The sequence below is a fragment of the Hipposideros armiger genome, unplaced genomic scaffold, assembly GCF_001890085.2.
Source record: "Hipposideros armiger isolate ML-2016 unplaced genomic scaffold, ASM189008v1 scaffold_190, whole genome shotgun sequence".
Taxonomy (NCBI): Eukaryota; Metazoa; Chordata; class Mammalia; order Chiroptera; family Hipposideridae; genus Hipposideros; species Hipposideros armiger.
In genome coordinates this window covers 572144-594136 of record NW_017731540.1, presented here as the reverse complement: position 1 = coordinate 594136, position 21993 = coordinate 572144, and the positions used below count along the sequence as shown (strand labels likewise).

At 40.4% G+C, this 21993-nt stretch overlaps 1 protein-coding gene across 5 annotated transcripts in view; it reads right to left on the bottom strand.

Moving 5' to 3' along the window:
• PLEKHM3 (pleckstrin homology domain containing M3) overlaps positions 1 to 21993 on the bottom strand; it is a 170437-nt gene that overhangs the window by 34903 nt on the left and 113541 nt on the right. Inside the window, exon 7 of one of the 5 annotated variants that reach the window (XM_019652964.1) lies at positions 14999 to 16412. The exons of 3 other annotated variants lie outside the window; for them this stretch is intronic. In XM_019652964.1, coding sequence (XP_019508509.1) covers positions 16299 to 16412 — 114 coding nt within the window. In that variant the 3' untranslated portion in view covers positions 14999 to 16298. Of the gene's footprint in view, positions 1 to 14998; positions 16413 to 20394; positions 20869 to 21993 lie in introns of those variants that run through there. One more of the 5 variants, XM_019652963.1, reaches the window with a different exon arrangement.

Genomic DNA, 21993 nt, shown 5'->3' with positions numbered 1-21993 from the left:
GAGGGCAGTAGATGGGGGGAGGGGGGTTGTTACTTTGTGAGGGTGAAAAGGATAACTATTGCATTGTTCTGTACACCTGAAACGAACAATAAAAAATTTTAAAAAAAGGGAATAGACTCCTCAATAAATCTAATTAAAAAATAAAGGAAATAGAGAAATAGAGGTAAAATAAAAGCAATATTACCTGATCATGTAAGGGAATGCTCCATTAAGAATTCAGAGACATAAAACGCAGAAAGCAAAGAAGGGAAGGAGAAGTAGGGAAAAGACGGAAGCAAAAAAAAAAAATGTTGAGAAAATAAGAGAAAGGCAATTCAGAAGTTCACAAAGAGGAAAAAAAAAAAAAGGACGAAGCTGACTGAGATCTGGGAGTTAGAAACCTTGGTCTCTATTCCTAGTTATGTCCCCAGTAAGCTGTGTGATCTTTTTTGTAAATCACTTAACTTCTCCAGACCTCAGTTTCCTCATCTACAAAACAAAGTGATTCGTACTAAGTCATTCAAAACTAGATGATCAATAAGGATCCCTCTTAGTTTGAAGATTCTACAATTTTGTGATTAATGGAACAGGGGAAACATCAAAAGAAGCTTGTTGAATACCCCCAGGAATGTAGAAAGGAAATATCTGGGGAGACAGATAAAAGGTGAGTTTAGCCAGACTAATTAGAAGATACCCAAGGGAATTTTCAAAAGAAGTGAAATAATGTCACCAGCTTTTTATTCCTCTGCTTGCTGAGTGCCATTTAAAGGGAGTTAATGCTTTTCAGGAATCATCCCCTCACAGGTGTGCAACCAGATATCAGTTCTCCTGAAGACGTCTGGAAATCCCTTCCTTTCATCAATGCATTTAATTAGTTAATGTTTAGATAGCACTTAGGGATTGAAAGTACAATATAAGTGCTCAACATTATTATTACTTTACAGGTTTTAGAGACTAGCAATGCCTAAGATTAAATGAGAAACCAAAATAAGTTTCTGGCTAGAACGTTGTGATCTAATAAATAGCTGGGTCACTGATGTGAGGAAAAACAAATCGTGCATATAAATGGAAATAGGTGCTCTTCATCAGCATGCATGCCATTGTGTTAAGATTGTCGGTCATTTTTATTCTTTGCCTCCAGTGTCAACAAGTAGTAAACCACCACTCACTACTCAGCACTGATTATTTCATACATCCTGTTTTTCAAGAAGATTATCTGCTGTGAGGTGTCTGTGTGCTGGACATCTATATACCCAGGATGTGGATTGAAATACATATGGAAATGCAGTATACAATAAAAGTGGGGAAAAAGAAATTATTTAATAAATGATGTTGGGGCAACTGGTTAGCCATCAGGAAAAACAAATAAAGCTGAATCTCTAACTCATTTCATAAAAATGTAATTCCAGAGAAATCGAAGACTTAAATATAGAAAGAAAGCCATAAAATTATTTTTAAAACTATAAAAATGTATTAGAGAAAAATGTTAGAAAAACATTTACATGGGGTAAATATTTTCTAATCCTAGAAACCATAAAAGACTGATAAATCTGAATAAATAAAACTTAAAAATTAGTCCAAAATAAAATATCATTTAAAAAGTCATATGACAAAAAACTGGAGAAAAATATTCCCAACTTATATGAAAAGTGCCAATTTCCTTAATATAGAAAGATTTCTTTGAAATTAATAAGAAAAAGGCCAATAATATAATTCAAATATAGGTTAAGGAAATAAATAGGCAATTCACAAAAACTACCAATGGCCGATAACATATTAAAAAGATGCTCAGCCTTACTTACAATGGAAAAAAAATAAAATAACTGTGTGAAGTTATATTTTATTTCTCAGACTGGTGAGGATTAAAAACACTGTTAATACAGAAAGCTAATGTGGGTGTAGGGAAACGGGCAAACTCAAGACACTGAATAGAAGTATAAATTGGTTCCACCTTTTCAGAGGGTAGGTGGCAATATTTATGAAACTACAAAGCATCCATATCCTTTGACCTGGCAGTCTTACGTTAATGATCTTATACTATAGATACATTTACACAAGTGCACAAGGGAATGTATGAGGGTGTTCACTGCAGTACTCGTTCTAATAGGGAACAACTGCACAGGTTAAAAATTAAGGCAACTTTCAGCTACACAGCTGATAAAAGAACGAGATAAGCCTATGTGTGTACTGAATGTACACATATGCCCAGATGCCCACAGAATACTGTTAAATGGACTAGCAAGATGCAGAAAGATAGTACAATTTGATCCTATGTGCAAAGAAAAAGTAAAGAAGTTTAAAAAAAAAAAAACAACAATTGTAAATGTGTAGAAATGTACTGAAGAAGAGAGCAGAATGGCTATAGTTAACAAAAGCTACCTCCACAGAGTGCGATGTAGGGGAGAGAAGGGCTGGCTTTAAACATGGGATTCTAGGAGCGGCCGAGTAGCTCAGTTGGTTAAGAGCTCACTCAAGAGTGCGAGCTCTGAGCAACAGCAGTTCGATTCCCAGCCCGAGCTTAGCTGCTGCTGAGCTGCTGCTGAGCTGCCAACAGGTGGCTCAGCTTAAAAGAAAAAAAAAAATGGGATTCTAGGGGCAGCCAGTTAAATCAGTTAGTTAGAGCGCAGTGCTCATAACACCAAGGTTGCTGGTTCGATCCTCACATGGGCCACTGAGTTGTGCCCTCCACAACTAGATTAAAACAACTACTTGACTTGGAGCTAATGGGTTCTGGAAAAACATACTGTTCCTCAGTAAAAAAACAAAAATTAAAAAAAATAGGATTTTATAATAAACTATCAAAATAAGAAATTAAGAAAACAATTTGATTTACAATTGCATCAAAAAGAATAAAATACTTAGGAATAAATTTAACCAAGGAGGTGAAAGACCTGCCTGTACACTGAAAACTGTAAGAAATTGATGAAAAAAAATTGAAGACAATGCAAATAAGTGGAAAAGATATTCCATTTGTAAGAATTAATACTGTTAAAATGTCCATACAACCCAAAGTAATCTATAGATTTAATGCAATCCCTATAAAAATAGCAAAAATCCAAACAATCTGATTACAAATGGGCAAAAGATCTAAACAGACATTTTCCCAAAGAAGACATACAAATGGCCAACAGGTACATGTACAGGTGCTGAACATCACTAATCTTCAGGGAAATGCATATCAAAACCACAATGAGATATCACCTCATACCTGTTAGAATGGCTATTATCAAAAAGGTAAGAAATAAGTGTTGGTGAGGATGTGGAGAAAAGGGAACCCTGGTGCCCTTTTGGTGTGAGTGTAAACTGGTGCAGCCACTATGGAAAACAGCATGGAGGTTCCTCAAAAAACTACAAATAGAACTATCATGTGACCCAGCAATATCACTTCTGGGTATTTATCCAAAGGAAATGAAAAAGATATATGCACCCCCACATTCATTGGAGCATTATCTACAACAGCCAAGATATGGAAACAACCTAAATGTCTACTGATGGATGAATGGATGAAGAAAATGTGACACACACACACACACACACACACACACACACAGTGGGATATTATTCAGCTATAAAAAGAAAATCTTGCCATTTGCAACATGTATGGATCTTGAGGGCATGATGCTAAGTGGAATAAATCAGACTGAGAAAGACAAATACCTCATGATCTCACTTTTATGTTGAATACACACACACACACACACACACACACACACACACACACACACACACCCAAGCCCATAGATATGGAGAACAGATTGGTGGTTGTCAGAGGTGGGTGGAAGGGTGAATGGGGTGAAATGGGTGAAGGGGGGCGGTCAAAAGATAAAGCTTCTGGCTTTTAATAAAAATACATGAAGTTATGGGGATGTAATGTACAGCATGGTGACTATAATTAATATTGTATTGCATATTTGAAAGTTGCTAAGAGAGAGATCTTAAAAGTTCTAATCATAAGAAAAAAAATTTGTAACTACATAAGATGATGTTAGACATTGTGGTAATCATTTTGCAACATATACAAATATTGAATCATTATGTAGCACACCTAAAAGTAATATAATGTTACATGTCAATTAAACCTCAATTAAAAAAAGAAATCTATCACAAAGATTCAAGGGTGATAACTTCTTAAAACTAAAAAGGGGTAGTAAGAGTGGAGAGGGAAGAAGAATTTCAAGAAAAATTTGGGTGGTAACATAGGATGACTATGTTGGTGATTGTGTGGATGATGCTTGTAATAGAGTTAAACTCTATTTTGATGTTTGACTCCAAACAGCTTTGAAGCCTTGTGCCTGCCTCTTCTTGCTCCACACCTGGGCAAGCTGATAGGAAGCCCAGGTGGTTCCCCCTTGAGCACCTGGAGGAGATTCAAACCACCGAATCTCCCGCCTACTTAAGGGAATCCTCACCCAGGCCCACCTCCGAACCACAATAAAAGTCCCAAGCCAGGCTGCTTTCCTTGCTTTCTCCAGCCATTTTGGACCTACCTGAATGGCTCAGTGCATCCCAGGGACCTCAATTATGTAAGTAATATGCCTTTTTGTACCTTCAAAAACAGTCTGTATTTTTTGATGTTTAAATAATGAATATGAATTGCCACTTTTATAATGTTTAAATTGTTTTAACAAAACCCAATGACAGTGCTATAAAGCATGGCTTTAGAAATATATAAGTGTAATTTGCATATGCGTATATGTAAACATTGTAAAAATGCAGTAAACCTTCATGTTTTGGTTTTATATGACCTCCGTTTTCATTTGTCCCCAACATGTTTGTTTTCACAAAGATTCTTGGAAATTGCCTATCAGTGGAACTATCGTGACTACATCAGACTCAATGCTTGTATCCAAGGAGACCTGTCTGTCTAATCAGAATGTTTCCTGACTTATGGTTTTTTTAGGTTTTGGCAGGTAACATTGCCCCCATTCAATTAGAATGACTTATGAGATATGCAGAGTGTCAACAGCCATATCTAATGCCAGGCAATTTAAGGTGGTTTTTGTTTATATAATTATCACAGAATTCTAGACGTTTAATCTTATCTCTTTAAATACCTAACTGGGAATTAGTAAGTAAGCAAGCAGTTAGAATGCATACTGCATTTTCTATGATTCTCACTTAAATGTTTTAAATGCCCTTTTCCAGCTCTGCTGGACCAGGGTCTTTTCCTTCCTACCCTATCAGAAATGACCTGCCCGCACTGGCTCCATCCCCAGAAGCACATTATTTGATCTCCATCACTTGGTTGGTCTGGAAATTCCAATACTTTTAGATTGTTTTGTAATCAACAGGAAGAGAAACAGTATTGGTATTGGATTTTGAAAACATCCATTCATCTATTCAGAGGTCACAATAATTTCACATCACCCAGGGCACTGAGCAGAGGAAGTATGTTACCCAATCTGAATGTTTTTTGTTTATTTTTCCCCCAGTCTGAACATTTTTAACCACTTAGTTTGGTGTCAATCCAAAGAAAAGTCAATGAACTGACTGACCTGCCTTAGACTTGGCCTTAAGAAAGAAAAACTGTGGTTTTACAATAGGAAGACATTCAAAGATAACCAAAGAGAAAAGCTTTTTGAATAGTGTGCCCACCTGTGACATGTTCAGAGGTTCAGTAAAATCTAAATGGAAAAGCGCCCTAAGAAAAGAAGCCCAGTGAACAGTCGCATTCCTGAGGGCTGAGGACAGAGTCTGTAATCTGGTCCAGCCTCTAACATCCTTCCCCACACCACCCCAATGGTCTGCCTGGCCCTGTTCTAGCATCTCTGTACCACCAGGCCGGAAGAGAGGCTCATCTAGATTCACTCGCGGCTGCTGGTGGCTCTCGCAAAGGGGAAAACTATCAAGCAGGGAAGAAATTTGTATGAGTTGTAGAGGTTTCAGTTTTCCTTGGGCTTTCAGGAGCATCATTAATTGGAAAAGGATTTTACTTAGTCTCTCACAATCCTGTGCGTGCGTGCGTGCGTGTGCATGTGTGTGTAGAGAGCTCAGTTAATTGAAACTCTAAGCAGTTCTAGAGTAGCTTATAAAAACTGTAAGAAGAGGTTTCAATGGTTCTTTTATTATATTTCCTTAAATTGAGGTCTATGATACATAAGATAAAGTGCACAGATCTTAAGTATACAAATCAATGAATTTTTAAACATGTCTGTGAAACTACTATTGTCCTATCTGTTCGCTTTGTCTCCAGCCCCAACAACTCCAATTCATTCTCTATGACACCAGCAGAAGGATCTTATAAAATACAGATTTAGCCAAACAATAAGAATAAGGACATCACTGTTATAGCACCGTCACAATGGTGATCGACTATTTAATACTGGGGGTGCCAAAAAAAGGTATACACATTTTAAGAGATGTTATTTATGTTCAAGCAGTAGTTCGCCATAACCAGAAGTGTCTGGATGCTGATGGTAACCACTCTGAGCACCTCTTGTAATTGCAGACGTCAAACGTGACTTGTATTCATCTTTTGTTATCGGTATATATTGAGTATTACAGTTAATACAGTTTTTCCTTTGTTAAAATGTATATACATTATTTTGGCACCCTATGTATGTGTCAGTCACTGCCCTAAGCTCTTTAATTCATTATGTCCTTTAAGATAATAAGAGCAAGCCCTTAGAACATTGGCAGTCACACAGTGAGCACTAAATAATAACTGTTATTATTACTGAGGCTTCGAAAGCTTAAGCCATTTGCCCAAGGTTGCTCAGCCTGAATGTGTAGAGCAGGGAGCTGGACTCCCAGAGCCCAGGTGCTAACCACTATGCTTTAGTGTCATCTGAGAGCTGTCATTTCTCTGATGAAACCCCCGAAGCCTCTTCAGCCCCTACAGGATAAGTTCTCAACTCCTTGGCGTGCCCGGCCCTAAAAGGTCTTCCCATGAGCTAAGCACAGACCGTCTTTCCACACTTGATTCTAGTTTTTAATCTGCCATCCACTCATCTCCTTCTCTCACGATGCCCATCTATGCATCGTTCCCTGAAAATGTTGATCTTAGTAACTATCATGTATTGCTATCATCATGTATGAGTTTTGGATGCTTTCTGTACTTATTTCCACTTCTTACTGCAGCTACCTGACATAAGTAGCATCATACTCGTTTTACGGATAAGTAAACTGCGACACAGAAAGATTAAGAGACTTGTTTCATGGTGAGAGAGCCAATAGGCTTCCAAGCTGGAGTCTGAACCCAGGCCAGCTGACTTCAGGGCTTGATCCTTCCCACTCCACCACAGCTCCTCTCAAGGAACACACTCTCATACCTGGCTCAAATGTCAGTTTCTAAGGCATTTTTGACTTGGCCACCGATTTGCCCCCTCTTGCTCTGCTGCCTTCCACAGGTATAAACAGATCACTAGTTAAGGAAGAATGGCTTGTGCTCCATTTCTATTCTAGGCCTTTCCAAGCACATTCAACATTTGCACGAAAAAAAGCTGAAACTGAATATTTCTGGAATATGCCTACTGCGGGCCTCGGAACCAAACATTTAAATTGCAACTTTGTCCAAATAAAATGGCAAGTCTTTGACCAGATGGGGTTTTGGTCTAATGGCATGAAGACAGACGGCAAAAGGAGAAGCTGCTGCCAGTGAAACACCACATGTACTTTAGCAGAACCTCTAGGGGATGTGTGATTCACGAGCTCCTGGGACATGCACAATTCCTGAAAGATGAGCTAGCCAGCTCTCCAAACACGAGGACAATGGAGGATGTCTTCTGCGGGCGGCCAGAAAGGCCAAACCGGGCAATTTTTGAATTGATCTTGAAAAACATTTTATCACTGGAATAGCTAACATTCTTGTTGATTATGGAGAATAAAAAAATACCAAAGCATTTGAACATTTGGTACATGTTCAGCTCCTTCTGTACCTCAGAAGTGAATATTAATGTGCAATCTGTAAAGTCTCACAACTTGACAGGAAGTGACTGGCTCTGCAACTGCCTCCTGAGAAGATCTGGCAGCCTCTGAATGTTGATCACTCAATCATACTTGTATTTAAGAGGATCAAATAAGTTACTTAATTCTTGAGCTCACTGTTTATACATACATTTAAGCTACATATGTATGTCTTCGAGTCCCAAGCTAAAAAGTCTCATTGTTGAGAAAAAGTACAAAAATCCAACCCTGAATCGGCACAATTATTAAAATACTTTAAAAAGTAAACTGGGTGGACAAAATGATTCCAATGTTGATCTGGAAGAACAAAAGGGCAGGCCTAAGTAAGACAATTCTGTAAAACAAGAATATGAGGAGGTATTTGTTCTACCAGACAAAATATATCGTAAAATTCAAATAATTGGGACTGGCATTGGAACTGGTACTGAGGAAACAGAAGTGACTGCTCAGAAACAGGCCCCAGGACACACGTGTAATTAGATTTTGATGAATTTGCAACAAAAGTCAGAACAGAAAGGAGGATTATTAAAAAGTGGAGCTGAAATGACTGCTTAATGATTTGGGGAGGGGGGAATTAAGCTATATAAGCTATATCTTCACCTTATGTCACAAAGTAAAATAAATCCCAGCAATTTATCATTAAAGGTATACAATAAACTACCCCCCCCACCCCAAAGAAAAAGACAAGAAAAGGCAAAATACCATTTATCTGAACATGGGGAAAGGTTATGCAGATCTTAAAGCCACAGAAAAAAAATCACAGAAGGGAAAAATGGACAGGACTGACTGAACACATAAAGTTGTAAAATTCTGTTTATCAAAAAATATCACATATAAATTCCAAGGGCAAACAATAAAACTAGGAAAATATCCACATAAAGTGTTGATAGCCTAATAATAAGGAACTCATATAAACCAAATGAAAAGAGCCTGTCCTCAAATGGGCAAAAGATGTGATCAGACAATTCATAAAAAAAAAAAAAAGGAAAACATATAAAAAATGTTTAGCCTCACAAATAAAAAAAAGTAGCCAAACAGTAATGAGAAATCTTTTTTTTTTTGGTCTCTAAAATTACCAAAAATATGTGTTTTTTAAATGACAATGGCTAATGGTCCTGCGATATGAAGGTAAAACTTGCTTGTCCTGTTGGCGAGTATAGATAGAGTAAATTGTATCCAGACCTTTTTTTTTTTTTTTAAAGATTTTTATTGGGGAATTGCGGGGAGAGGAACAGCGCTGGGGAATTGGGGGAAGGGGGACAGACAAGTTGCTGTCGTTTTTTTTTGTTCTTCAATCTAGTTGTGGAGGTCGTTGCCTCACTGGCCCAAGCTGGCACCATCATTGTGCTCTTCTCTGGCGAGGCAGATCAGTCGCCGGCTTCTGGACAGCCGCTCACTGCGGCTGCTGGCCGCTCACGCTGGCTGCTGGCTACATACGGTAGCCCATGGCAACCCACTGCCACAAGGACTGCAGCCTACGCCGCCGCCGGCGACTCACGGCAGCCCAGCTCCAGGTTGAGCTGTTGTTCAGCATCTTAGCTGTGGAGGGCAGTGTCACTGGCCCTCCTATGTGGGATCCGAACCGGGGCCCTCTGGCATCCCAAGCGAGTTCTTAACCATCGCGCCACTCGGCCGGCCCTATCCAGACCTTTTAAAATGTTTGAACCCTCTGACTACAGTAGTTCCTCTTCATAATTTATCTTAATCAGAAACTAAATAATTTTGTACAAGGATGTATATCATCGTATTATTTATAATACAAAATTGAAAACCACTAAATATCCAACAAAAAGGAGAAGGTATTTAACTGCAGTGATATCTTATACAGTAATTCAAAATAGTGCTTCTGAAGATTATTTAATAAGTTAAAAAAGCAAGATAAAAATTCATACATTGTACAGAATGAGCCCTGTTCTCTACCTATATACGCATAGAAAAGAATTAGCTGATGTGTATCTAAATGTTAGCTGTGGTGGTGGGCTAATAATAATGGTGGGCTAATAATAAGACTGACAGCAGCAGCTAACATTAGCCAGGTATATGATCTCATCTAATCCTCTCGCCCTATCAGGGGTCTTACTACCCCTGTTTTCTAGATGAGGACACTGAGCAGTGGAGCTGGGGCTCAGACTCAGGTCTACCCAGGGCTGGGAGCTAAACCTCTCTGCCATGGTGCCTGGTGATTCTTTTCTCTTTAGTAATTGTCTATACTTCCCAAATTCTCTGCAATTAGTATACACTTATAACCTGGAAAAAAACCCACAACTTTTAAAAAGAGTGAATTGGGCCAAGAGGCTGTTGGGAAATTTTATGTTCTGTCCCGTGACAGCTTGTGGTATGGGAGACTGTACCACCACCGAGCCCTCTCACTCTTCTCCTTGGCTGTGGGTGGTTCTTCAATTTCCCTTCCCTTTCTCCTGCTCTCTACAGTGTGAATCACGGAGTCACTCAGCCTGGTGAGGGAGGGAAGCCGTTGGGGCATGGTGGCACCATCCCAGGGCTTGTCCGGCCTACTCGTTTTCTTTCCTCTGCCTCCCTCTTTTCCTTCCCTCCCCCGACCCTTAGGCTTTCTGGCATCCCCTGGGAATAAGCCTGGGTCAAGGTTCTGGTTTAACAAAACAAAACAGGGCATCCTGGGGTTAACTCTGGGCTGGCCTTTCACAGTTCTATGACTAAATTGCATTTTTCAGTGGTTCCGCCTTTAAACTCAAGCCCTTTTAAAGAGAAATTTAAGGAGAGCAAAACATAGGAAACAGTGCCAAATGCCAATAACATATTTTAGTCGTTTGGGGAATGGGCAGCTTTAGAAACCACAAATTCCCACTTATGCAAGGGCTACTTGAGCTTTTTCTTTATTGCTTAGTGACAGAAGCCTGGCTGTAGACCATGGTCAGAGTAGTTCTCTCTCGTTTTCTTTTCTTCCTCTCTCTCTGAAAACAGTTATAAAAGGTCTGAGTTACCACAATGAGAGTTGACTAATCCTACAGCTCTAATCAAATAACAAAAATCATTTTCCACTGATGATGTAGTTAGTTCAAACTAAAAGGCAGACCAAGTCCATGTCTTGGTACCTGCCATCCCTGCTCAACAAGCGCAATTATATTGAACCATGCACTCTAAACCTCGGAGGCTTCACACGTGTGACTTCACCATCACTTGGCAAGGCTTTGGTACCATGTGTTCAGCTAGGTGTTCTGTCTCCTTTCTCCCAAAAAAAGTGACAAAAAGGAGAAGAGAAGATGCAAGTACTGTTTTATGCCTGTGCTTTCCAAAACTATGGCCAGCACATACAAAATGGAAAAAATCCCAGAGAGCTCTCTTCTGTAGCCTTAGATCTAGTCTATCAGGGATTAGGAACCCAAATATCAGAGTCCAATGATGAGCTTCTTCTTAGCTAAATTAAAGGTGGCTCAGCCAGTCCCAGGGCTTGAATTAATAAACTGTGCTACATTATCACCAAATAAATTGGAAATATGATGCCAGTGAGCTCAGGTTTCCATAGCCACTCCTGAAATTATTGGTAAATGTGAACTAGTCCCACTTGAGGATAAGTTGAGAGCAATGAAAAAACAAAACAAAACAAAACTTCTTTATAAATTGAGTACTGAGCATTTTGGTGGTAAGCATTTGTAGGGTGTACAGAACAACTATAGGCCAAGGAAATAGTCCTGGAATGAAGCAGCTGACAGTCATCTGAGTTAGCAATCAACCAACATGAGTGCAAGAGATTAATCTTAATATGTAAAGGTTAAAGTTACTGATTCGGTGAAAATGGCAAACAAAGAACCTAGAGACAATAACTATAAAAAAGCTGGAAAAAGATGCAAATATCCTCAACAAAATACTGGCAAACTGAATCCAGCAACATATAAAAAGAATTATGCACTATGACCAATTGGGATTTATCCCAGGAATGCAAGGTTGGTTTAAGATCTGAAAATCAAACAATGTAATAGACCACCTTAATAGAATAAGGGACAGAAACCACATGATCATCTCAATAGATGCAAAAAAAGTATCTGAGAAAATCCAACACCTTTGTGATAAAAACACTCAAGCTAGGAAAAGAAGGTAACTTCTTCAACCTGATATAGGCTATCTATGAAAACCTCAAATAACATCATCCTTAACGGTGAAACATTAAATGTCCCGTCCCCCCCCCCCGCAAGATCAGGAACAGACTAGATGTCTATTCTCACCACATCTAGTCAACATTGTACTGGAGGTTCTAGCCAGGGCAATTAGGAAAAAAGAAAAAAGAAAAGAAAAGAAAAAAGCCCTCCAGATTGGAAACGGAGAGAAGTAAAACCATCTCTAGTTTCAGATGACAAGATCTGGTATATAGAAAAGTTGGAAACATTTTGCTGACATGAAAGTCAGGGGGAAAAAAAAGTTTAACTATACCTTTGAACAAGACTTTGTAACTATATCCTTGTATGTTGCTTGTACTCTTGGAAAGTTTGAGTGACTAACACTATCCCGTTCAGAGTTATGGAAAAATTTATTAGGAATCCCATTGCAAATATGCTAAAAAAAGGTAGTGTTACTACCAAAGCATGTAATAAATTCCTCATTTTCAAATTAAAGCAAGAGGCATATATGTATTTTTTATTAACAGAAAATCAGTTTCCTTTCTCCTTCCTACTAAATACAATGTTGCACACTATTTGAGTACATAATGAAAATACATTTGAAGAGTATCAATGAGTAGGATGCCAAATAATTAGCCTGCCTGGTATCCACATATTTCATTCAGTCTGGCTCTGCCTCCTGCTCTGGGTCATGGCTACTCTCCAAAAAAAACAAAGAAGACATTAATCTGATAGACCTATCCCAGGTCCCCTTGTACTGAATCATGAAAAACTCCATGTGGACATGGGGCTTAGAGTCAGACTAGAAAGAAGCCATTGCCATTATTGAAACTGAGACCATTGGGTAGATGAGGATGAGAACCTACAAAGGTCCTTTAAGGCACAAGGAAAGCCGTGTAAGGGACAAGGCTACTCAGATGTCTCAGTTAGGAAAATAAAAGCTCCGTGGAAGCCAGTAATATCACTGCGTGTACAGAGTGACCCAGGCTGCTTGGGAATGTCTCGGTCTGAGAGCTCTCTAATTAGTTTCTACTCTCTTCCTTGGAGCAGTGACTATGGCAGTGATCCTGTTGGTTTGGGTTTGCTGGCCTTGAACTTGCCAGACCTTCTGTAGCGAACTCAGACATATCCTGACAAACCACCTTAAATCTTGCTGGAGTCTAAACTTTGCTTCTTGTTTGTGCTTTGGCCCTACAATTAATCCTTCCAACTCTAGTTTCCTTGACATCATACAGTGTGGGCCTCCTGCTCTCCTTTTTATAAATCTTTCTGCATCTCCAAATGGCCTCTTTCTAGACCAACTCTGAAATCTCATGTAAAATAACGTGTTCATCAAAGCAATGACAAACAGAAAAATAATGACCTTTAAAATTTTTCTTAAATATGTCCAAGGTTTTTAGCTTCTTTGTTCTCCTAAGTGTTCCAGTAACAAGAGCAGCAACATAAAAGAAAAACCAAAAAAAAAAAAAAAAAGACTAGGTATTTCTAAATTGTGCTCTGAACTTTCCATTTTGGAAGTGAAAAAGAAATAAGCATATCTTAGCAAGTGTAAGTATATATTCGAATGGACGGGTTGTCACAGTAACTAGTGATTTCAGCAATACCTCGTCTTTTAAAAATGGTTTTATTCATAATTAGCATTGCAGTCCTGACAGAAAAACTATAAACCTAGAGAACAGACATAGCAGAATTTCACAAGCAGGAGCTCTTTAATAATTTCCCTGAAGAAAATGCTTGAATGCACTTTAGAAAGAAAGACTGGCGTGATTCCATATCACCCTTCCTGAAGTACTCAGGGCTCCTAGGCAACTGAGAGGCATCACACCATGAACAGAGAGCAGCTAAGCAATGGCACCCACATTTCATGTTTTCTGGATCAGGACAACTTCTAAAAAGTTCACAGTTTTTAACTTTGCCAAGAAAGGCCACTGAAAACAAAACCTATCATCTGTCACCATCATTCCACAAGAAAGGAAGATTTTAACGCCAAAAGAGTGGAAAAGAGTACACTTTCAGGAAAAAAAATATTTTACACTAATACATGTGGTGTTGTTGAAAATTCACCACATTATTATTATTTTCCTTCCTTCTGTGTGACCTGGTGAAGACTCCATCCCAGATGAGCCCTCAACCGATGGAGGGAAGACGGGAATGTTTGTGATATGAGAACAAAGGACCTTATTGTTTGCCAAAACCATTGCTTTCAAGTGAATTGCAAAAGAGAATCAGGACAGCGTTTCCCAGACTTCCATCATGTGAAAACACCTTCACAAACGTCATAGCTGCATTCCGCCTGTGTTATTTACTTAATTTAAATTAAGTCATTTGTTTACTTAAATAAGTTTATTTAACAATGGAAGGATTCTGTGAATCCCACAAATGGAAAGCCAGTATCTCTTGCCATAAAAATCAAGATAACATAACTGCTGGAAGGCCCTAAGCCTGCAGCTAACTCTTCACTGAAAAGGAAGATTAGCAGGTATGAGGCGTTCATGTCAGACCAGCACCAGAATGAAACTTCTTTTAACCTGAAGGACCAAAGAGAACTGAAGGGAGTAACTTTCCCATTTTATGTAACTAAGTGTTATTTAATGCCATGACCATGTACTGCCTAAAAGCATCTCTTGTACAAACTAATAATATCATCTTGGTAGACAGTCATGGATTCAGAGGTGTCCTTGTGTAGTAATTAAGAGCATCCCTAAAGCAGCCTTCCTGGGTTCAAATTCTGACTTTCCCAGGTACCAGCTGGTGACCGTTAGCAAGTTATTTACCTTCTCTGCCTGAGGTTTCATCTATGAAATGGGGGTAACGATACCCACTTTACCGGTTGGTTGTGAGGATCAAATGAATAGATATAAAGCTTTTAGAACTGTAAGCGATGCATTAAGAGCTTGAAAACGATAGCTATTCTTATTATCTGACACTTTGAGGAACACCAGAAAATCTAGTCTTATGTTAGACCATAGCAGGCATATAGCAATACAGTAACACATTTCTGGAAAGAACATACAGCTAGGGGATAATCATGAAAATTCCTTTGCTAATTTGAGTTAAAATGAATAACTTAATACATGTGCATCTAAGGCAGTTTATTGTTCATTGGTTTAAGTTTCCTTCCATGTCCCATTTTCTTGGTCAAGAACAAGTCTCAATGATACATGTTTGCTTTTATGGCATAGCACACCATGTGTTTGATAGAAAAAGGTCACACCATAGAGAACCGCTTTCCGGATCTTAGCTGCTAGTCACTCTTTAGATAAACAAGGCCATCTAAATACATTCAGGTTTTTAATTATGAAACCAATGTTCCCTCTGTTAAGAATAAACAATAGCATTAACGTCAGATTTAACCCTCAGAATGGCTACCCATGCTATGATTTACTTCGTATTATGAAATACAGTGATGAAGGACTTACTCATCACTAAATCATCAAATAAATAAGCTAACATCAAAAAGCAGTAGTTCTAGGGGGCTCCTGAGATGGATTAGTTGGTCCTGAACAAGAAAGACATATATTAACATATCCTAAGCTGTCGCCTTTCATGTGTTTCATCCTTTTTGTCCCTGGAACTATATTTAGTGCAGAGAGAACAACAGCGCTGCCAGGACAGGCAAGTAGAAAGAGAGGGTATTAATTTAGTAGATCGTGGTCAAGGTTAGGGCAAGAGCTAGTGGACAAGTACATACTTAGTTTATTAAACTACAAGATAAGGTCATATTGGAAACTTAAAGCAACTTCGGGACCCTGTACTGGGTCTGCCTTGGTGGTGACCTCATTCAGAAGGACCTTGATTTTAAGAATATCTGTTTTCTTCCGTCCCTGTCCGTTCACTGTACGACAGCTTCTTCCATCTCTGTGACATGCTTCTTGGTAATATCTTGATTGCCTTCCCTTCCTCACCACTCAACTTTGGTTGTTTCTTCCTCCACCGTCCCAGGTTGAGCATTTCAGCGTTCCCTTTTTGCCACAAAGATCCCCCACTTGTAACTTGCCTCCCTTTTCTCTATAGGCCTCTTCATTGCCAGGCTTCTTCTGATTAGGCCAAGTTATCGTCCTCATTTGCTTTGCTCTTTCAGGCAGGTCTCTCAACTTTTCTATTGAATTCTGCATCAAACATTAACTAGTCTTTCTTTAAAATGTTACCTATCCTTTCCTACTTCTCTTCTTCCTCCCACACTGTCAAGGACATTTAAAAAAAAAATCTCCTTTACTGTACTCTTATTATGTCGATAAGCAATAGAATGTTCCAGATCCTGGAACTGGAATTAGGTCACCTCTTTTCATTTTTCTTTGCACCTTTTCCCTATGACCTATTTCTTTAAGAAGGCTTAGCTTGAGTACTTGAGAGACCAAAAAGAGCAGAATAAGGTCGGATGCAATGCAGTAAAACCTCCGGTCCCCTTCCTTGACTGAGCTTGCATCTGGTCTGGGTCTGTAATCAAAAAGAATGCCCGGGGTTGGTGCTCAATAAATCTTAACGACTAGCAGTGGCTCTAGCTTTTAGTGAGTTCTACGCCTGCCCTACAAATGGCCTCTATGTTCGGGGGTAAATGAACTCTTCTGGGTCTGTCTGATTACTTTATAATGATCTGAATGGATCATTTATGAAAGTACAACAGTGTCCTAAAAATGTCACTTTACCACTAAAGTAAGGAGCAAAATCTTCACATACAATCATGGGGAGTCTGGTCCAGGTGCTGGGGCTATGGGTGAGCCCCTTGGACAAGGCCCCACTTTCCTGGAGCCGTGACTTCCTGAGAGTGTTTAAGGCCAAGGAAAATGGTGGCAGTCCCACTGGTCAAGGAAACGGGTTAAAACCATCCTATTAAAGAGGAAGGGACCACTTCATTGGTGGACAGGCCACTATGTTAACCAATGTTCCACCTCCCTGAACTAGTTTACACATTTAAGAGGGGGCAAGAAGTTTAAAAAAAAAAATTCCTAACCCAACCCAAAAGATAATGGGAATCATCTGTCTTGCTTCATGTGCTAACCTATAATTTATGGAAAGATGGGAAAGAGAAAGTCCCTGAGGAGGCCTAGCCAAGTTCTGTGGTGAAAATTCAACTGTACTCCAAGCTCCGACTGGAAGAGGTGGGGGCGGAGAGCAGCACAAAGCCACAGTAAAAATAACACGCCTGAGGCAGCCAGCTCCCTCTCTTCTGCCTGTTTCTAATGCCACTCCTGGGCCAAGATGCCTTCCTCCCTTCCTCCTGACGACACGCCCCAGCCCTCCCCACTCACAGGTCACTACTTTTCCCTCTTTGTTTTGCATTCATTTTTTTAAGAATCCCAAACTGGCTCCTCCTGTCACCAGGTCATGTCAGCAGTAGAAACTATAGGACACCCTAGGAAGCAGGTAGTTAAGATCACGTGAGAGTGTGTTCAATCAAGTAAAACGGACTTACTAGGAATTTTCAAAGTATGGAAAGGAGATGATTTCCTTAAATACATGAGTGCGTATAATATATATTTGCATATATTTGTGCACACTTTCATATAAAGTAATTTGCTACTAAGACCAGGTAATAGAAAAGGCCCTCATTCTTAAATGCAGTCTTACTGAGCAATAGCAGCCCACCCAGCTGATTTTTGAGTTTTAGCTCTATATTGTGATGGCCACAAATTATCTTTTTTGCTTCTGCAGTTGGGCTATCATCACTTAGCTTTATAATATGGCTTTTAAAGGGTACGGTTACTAGTAAGTCAACTACTATTTTCAATGTATTTTTTAATTGCCAATATTGGTGATGTTTGCTGAGCCATCTGAAAAAGCATTTTTATTACACATTTCTTTTTAAAGAATTTATTCGGGAATTGGGGGAGGGGAGCAGCCAATTTGTTGTCCTTCAATCTTAGTTGTGGAGGGCGCAGCTAGCTCAGCTCCAAGTCCAGTCGAGCTGCTCAGCTCAAGGTGCCGAGTTCAGTCTTAGTTGCGGGTGGACATAGCCCACCATCTCAAACAGGCAACCTTGTTGTTAGGAGCACATGCTCTCACCAGCTAAGCCATCCTGCCTCCTGTTGGCAGCTCTAGTGGCAGCTCAGCTCAGGCCCAGTTCACTGGCCCATGTGGGAATCGAACCGGTGACCCTGTTGCTCAGAGCTCATGCTCTTAACCAACTGAGCCACTTGGCTGGCCCCTTTATTACACATTTTAATAACTTGCCTAACATACTTCAACGGAATTTCAATATACCAGGGGTGCCAAAAAAAGTACACGTGTTTGGTTTTTTTTTTCAAAGATTTTTTTTTTAATTGGGGAATTGGGGGATGGGGAACAGACAAGTTGCTGTCCCCCTGCTCTTCAGTCCAGTTGTGGAGGACGTTGCTTCACTGGCCCAAGTTGGCACCATCATTGTGCTCTTCCCGGGCGAGGCAGATCAGTTGCCAGCTTCTGGACTGTCACTCGCAGCGGCTGCTGGCCGCCGGCCACACAGGGTAGCTTATGGCAACCCACTGCAGCAGGGGCTGCAGCCTACACCATTGCCAGAGACTCATGGAAGCCCAGCCTCAGGTTGAGCCACTGTTCAGCATCTCAGCTGTAGAGGGCAGTGTCACTGGCCCTCATATGTGGGATCTGAACCAGGGCCCTCTGGCGTCCCAAGCCAGCTCCCAACCAATGCGCCACTCTGCTGGCCCAAAAAAATGTACACATTTTAAGAGATGTTATCTATGTATTACTTTTCGAAGTTGAATTGAATTATGTAGCAATGTGTAATATGACATTCACTCAAAAGATGGCATTAATCGAATGAATGCTAGCGTCATTCATTGTATTACAATTTTAATACAGTTTTTTCTTTTATTAAAATGTGTACACTTTTTTGGCACCCTCTATATATTTTATTAGTTTCCTTATCAGTAAGGTAAATTATTATCTATGTCAGGGATGGGGAAATTGAGGCCACCTAAACTAGAAAAGATTGGTAGTAGTGGTAGACATAGGATATGAAATAAATGTCTAATTGTCCAGGCAGGGAATCCCCTTGGTAACTAACATATCAGAGTTATCTAATGTCGGTTAAGGTGTTCTTGCTTTTCATGGACAGCTTTAACTGCAGTCAGAATAAAAAACCCAGAGCAGAAAAGCACCTGTGGTCACAGGGTACGTGATAAAGCCTCATTACAGTGTCATAAGCCAGCCACACCTTTTAATATGACAGCGGGGGACTTTCAACAACAGCACTCACATAGCATTCATTATGTGACAGGTCTTCTTCTAAGCACTTTACCTATTTGTCACTCAGCCTCACAGCCTTGTGAGGTATGCACTTTATCCCCATTTCACAGATGAGGAAACCGAGGTATAGCAAGTTTAAGTAACTTGCTCGCTGTTGTAAGGGACGCAGCTAAGACGCAAAGCCAGGCTGTCTGGCTCTGGACGTGATGCCCTCAACCATGATGCTAAACTGACTAAACATGCTGCAGTTAAACGACAGACCACAGTTATTTAAAGGTTTACTGGAAAGTCAGGACCAAACAGTCCTGAAGCAAAAACAAAAGATCAATGTCAGTGAAGTCCTCAGTTTGCAAATGCTCACTTATGCAGTAGCAGCTTGAATTAATGGATGGCCCTGCTGGAGTTCCTTCTCATCCCTGTCGTCACCTTCCTGTAACGGATACATCCATTTACCTCATACTTACGGGGCCCCTGCTGTTGCCCAGGCCTATTCTTAGCAGTGGGGACCAGGATGCATAAGATAAAGATTGCATTCGAAGTTGAAACTTTCACTTATGGATGATTTTTAAAGGCTCATGGGAGCAGACCTGGGAGCTAAGGAACTCAGGAGACATTTTACGTTGGGCATGCGTAACACAGTCTTGGCAAAAATCATAAAATTGCCCCCTTTCTACCCCCAGCCTGGGAACTGAGGACACCCCACTAGGAGGGCTTTTTCAGCCCACTGCCCACCTAGGATGTGTGTCTTGTCTTACACACACTTTGAATTCATGGAATCCCGGTATATAGTACCTCCCACTTAACAAATACTTAAAAGGCTGTAAAATATAGCCCATAAGGAGTGCTGGTAGCTTCCTGAGGTACCCATAGTCATTTTTTAAGAGAATAGTATTTTTTTTATTGTAAATGTACATAATAACACTTACCATTTTAACCATTTTTAGGTATATCTCATAATCACTTTTGTTTACACTTCACTAAATACTTTTCTAAATACTGTAGCTTCTCTTCCACTTGGAACCGTTTCATGGGTAATAAAATCATTATTCAGACAATAGGCTGGTTTTCCTAATCAGCAGGGCCGGCCATATTATAGTATCTCAGAAAGGCCAGCTTTTCTCCTCACTGGAGGTGACTCTGGTCCTTGTGGTGCCCCCTTCTCTCCCCACCCTGGATGGATTCAGAAGCTGCTCAGAGGTCTGAAGTTTTTGCCTCCCTCCTCCTAAGCAGCTGAATCAACTTCTCTCTCCACCCCTTTCATTATCCCATTCCATCCACCCCACTGCCATCAGTGGGGTGGAGGCTCATAGTTTATAAGTGCTGAAGAAAACCCCAGAAGCAAGAAACTAGAATAACTTGCTCCTGCTAACAAAACAAACCAGAAAACACAGTAGGGGCCAAGACCTCACAGTAGCCGAGTTCCAAATCCTTCCTTATCCCGAGGAGACAGACTGCCTGCCTCTCTATTCTGAGCTAAGGCAGTGTGGCTTAAGCAAACTCATAGAAGGAATTCAAGCCTCCAGATTCATTTTCAGCTTTCCCCAGATCCCCATGTGCCTTTTTATCCTTACTCCATCTCGCCCAGCCAAATGTGAAAGCCTGTGTAAAGACCATTCCATGCCTCCCTCTGAAAGGACTTGCATGTCCTTATGAACTGACTCCTGGCTGAAAACTCTGGACCCGTGGAGACAGAGAAAGTAGCAGCCAGCTGGAAAACAAAAAAAGAGTTATCTCTACGTTAAATTAAACTCAGATCTGCTTAATATGTTGGCCAACTTTACGCCACAACTATTTTGGCCCTTTCCACCACCCCAAAGTCTTTTGTGGCCAAAATGTACCACTGTGCTGCTGTTTGACGCTGCGTGCCAACAGGCCTCGGTGCCAAAGCCAAGTAACACCCTTCCTTCTTTGGGTTTTGGGGTAACAGGGGAGGACTGCTAATTCCTCTTGTGACCACTGACTAAGAGCTGAGTGGCCAACAATTTGGTAAATTATATACACACCTAAAATGTCAGCTGCATCGGAGATTTTTGCTCTCTTTCCTTCCAGTAGCTGAAGGGAACCTTGAGCTGAAGGCAGTGCTGGGAGAGCTGGGTTTTCTAACCACATTCTGTGGGAGGGATGCTAGCAGAGCTCCAGGCTTGCAGGATCCTGGGCAGCAGGGAATTATCTTTGATAAGTGTAAATTCCAGTGATTCAAACCAATGGGAAGGGATGGGAGGGAAAAATAGTCACAGCTATGAACACACATGTGCACATATATGCATGCATGCATGCACACGAAGGCGAGAGCGGGAGAGACAGCATGTGCTCTACCACAAAAGTCCTTTTTGGAATCAGACTAACTATAAATACATAAACACACACTGACACAGGTCAGCCCTAGCTATGAATATAGAACGTGCTAACTCTAAACTTTTGAAAAACAAAACGAAAAGCAAATTCAGAGTAACACAAATCCATATGTAATTAGCCTGCTTTCCGTTTTGGACCACAACTTAATATATTCTATGGTAACGCAGTTCTTTGTTTGAGAATTTTTCTGTTTTCGACAACTACAGGTCCCTGGGTTGGACAGAATGGGACTGTTTTAGCCACCATGGCAGCAGTTAAAAGTGACCTGTAAACATTTTAGGGACCATGGCCTGCTCGAGAGGACGTGGGGCAGGAAACTGGCCCGATCACATCTCTGCCCCGTCTTTTGGGCGCGGGGATTTTGGGCACGTGTGGTGCTGGCACTCGAGGGCTAGTGATGGGTGCTTTTACCCAGGTCTGTTACCCACTTTGCCCTCTAATTCCTCCCTTCCACCCAGTGGAAAGACTTGGTGGGGCT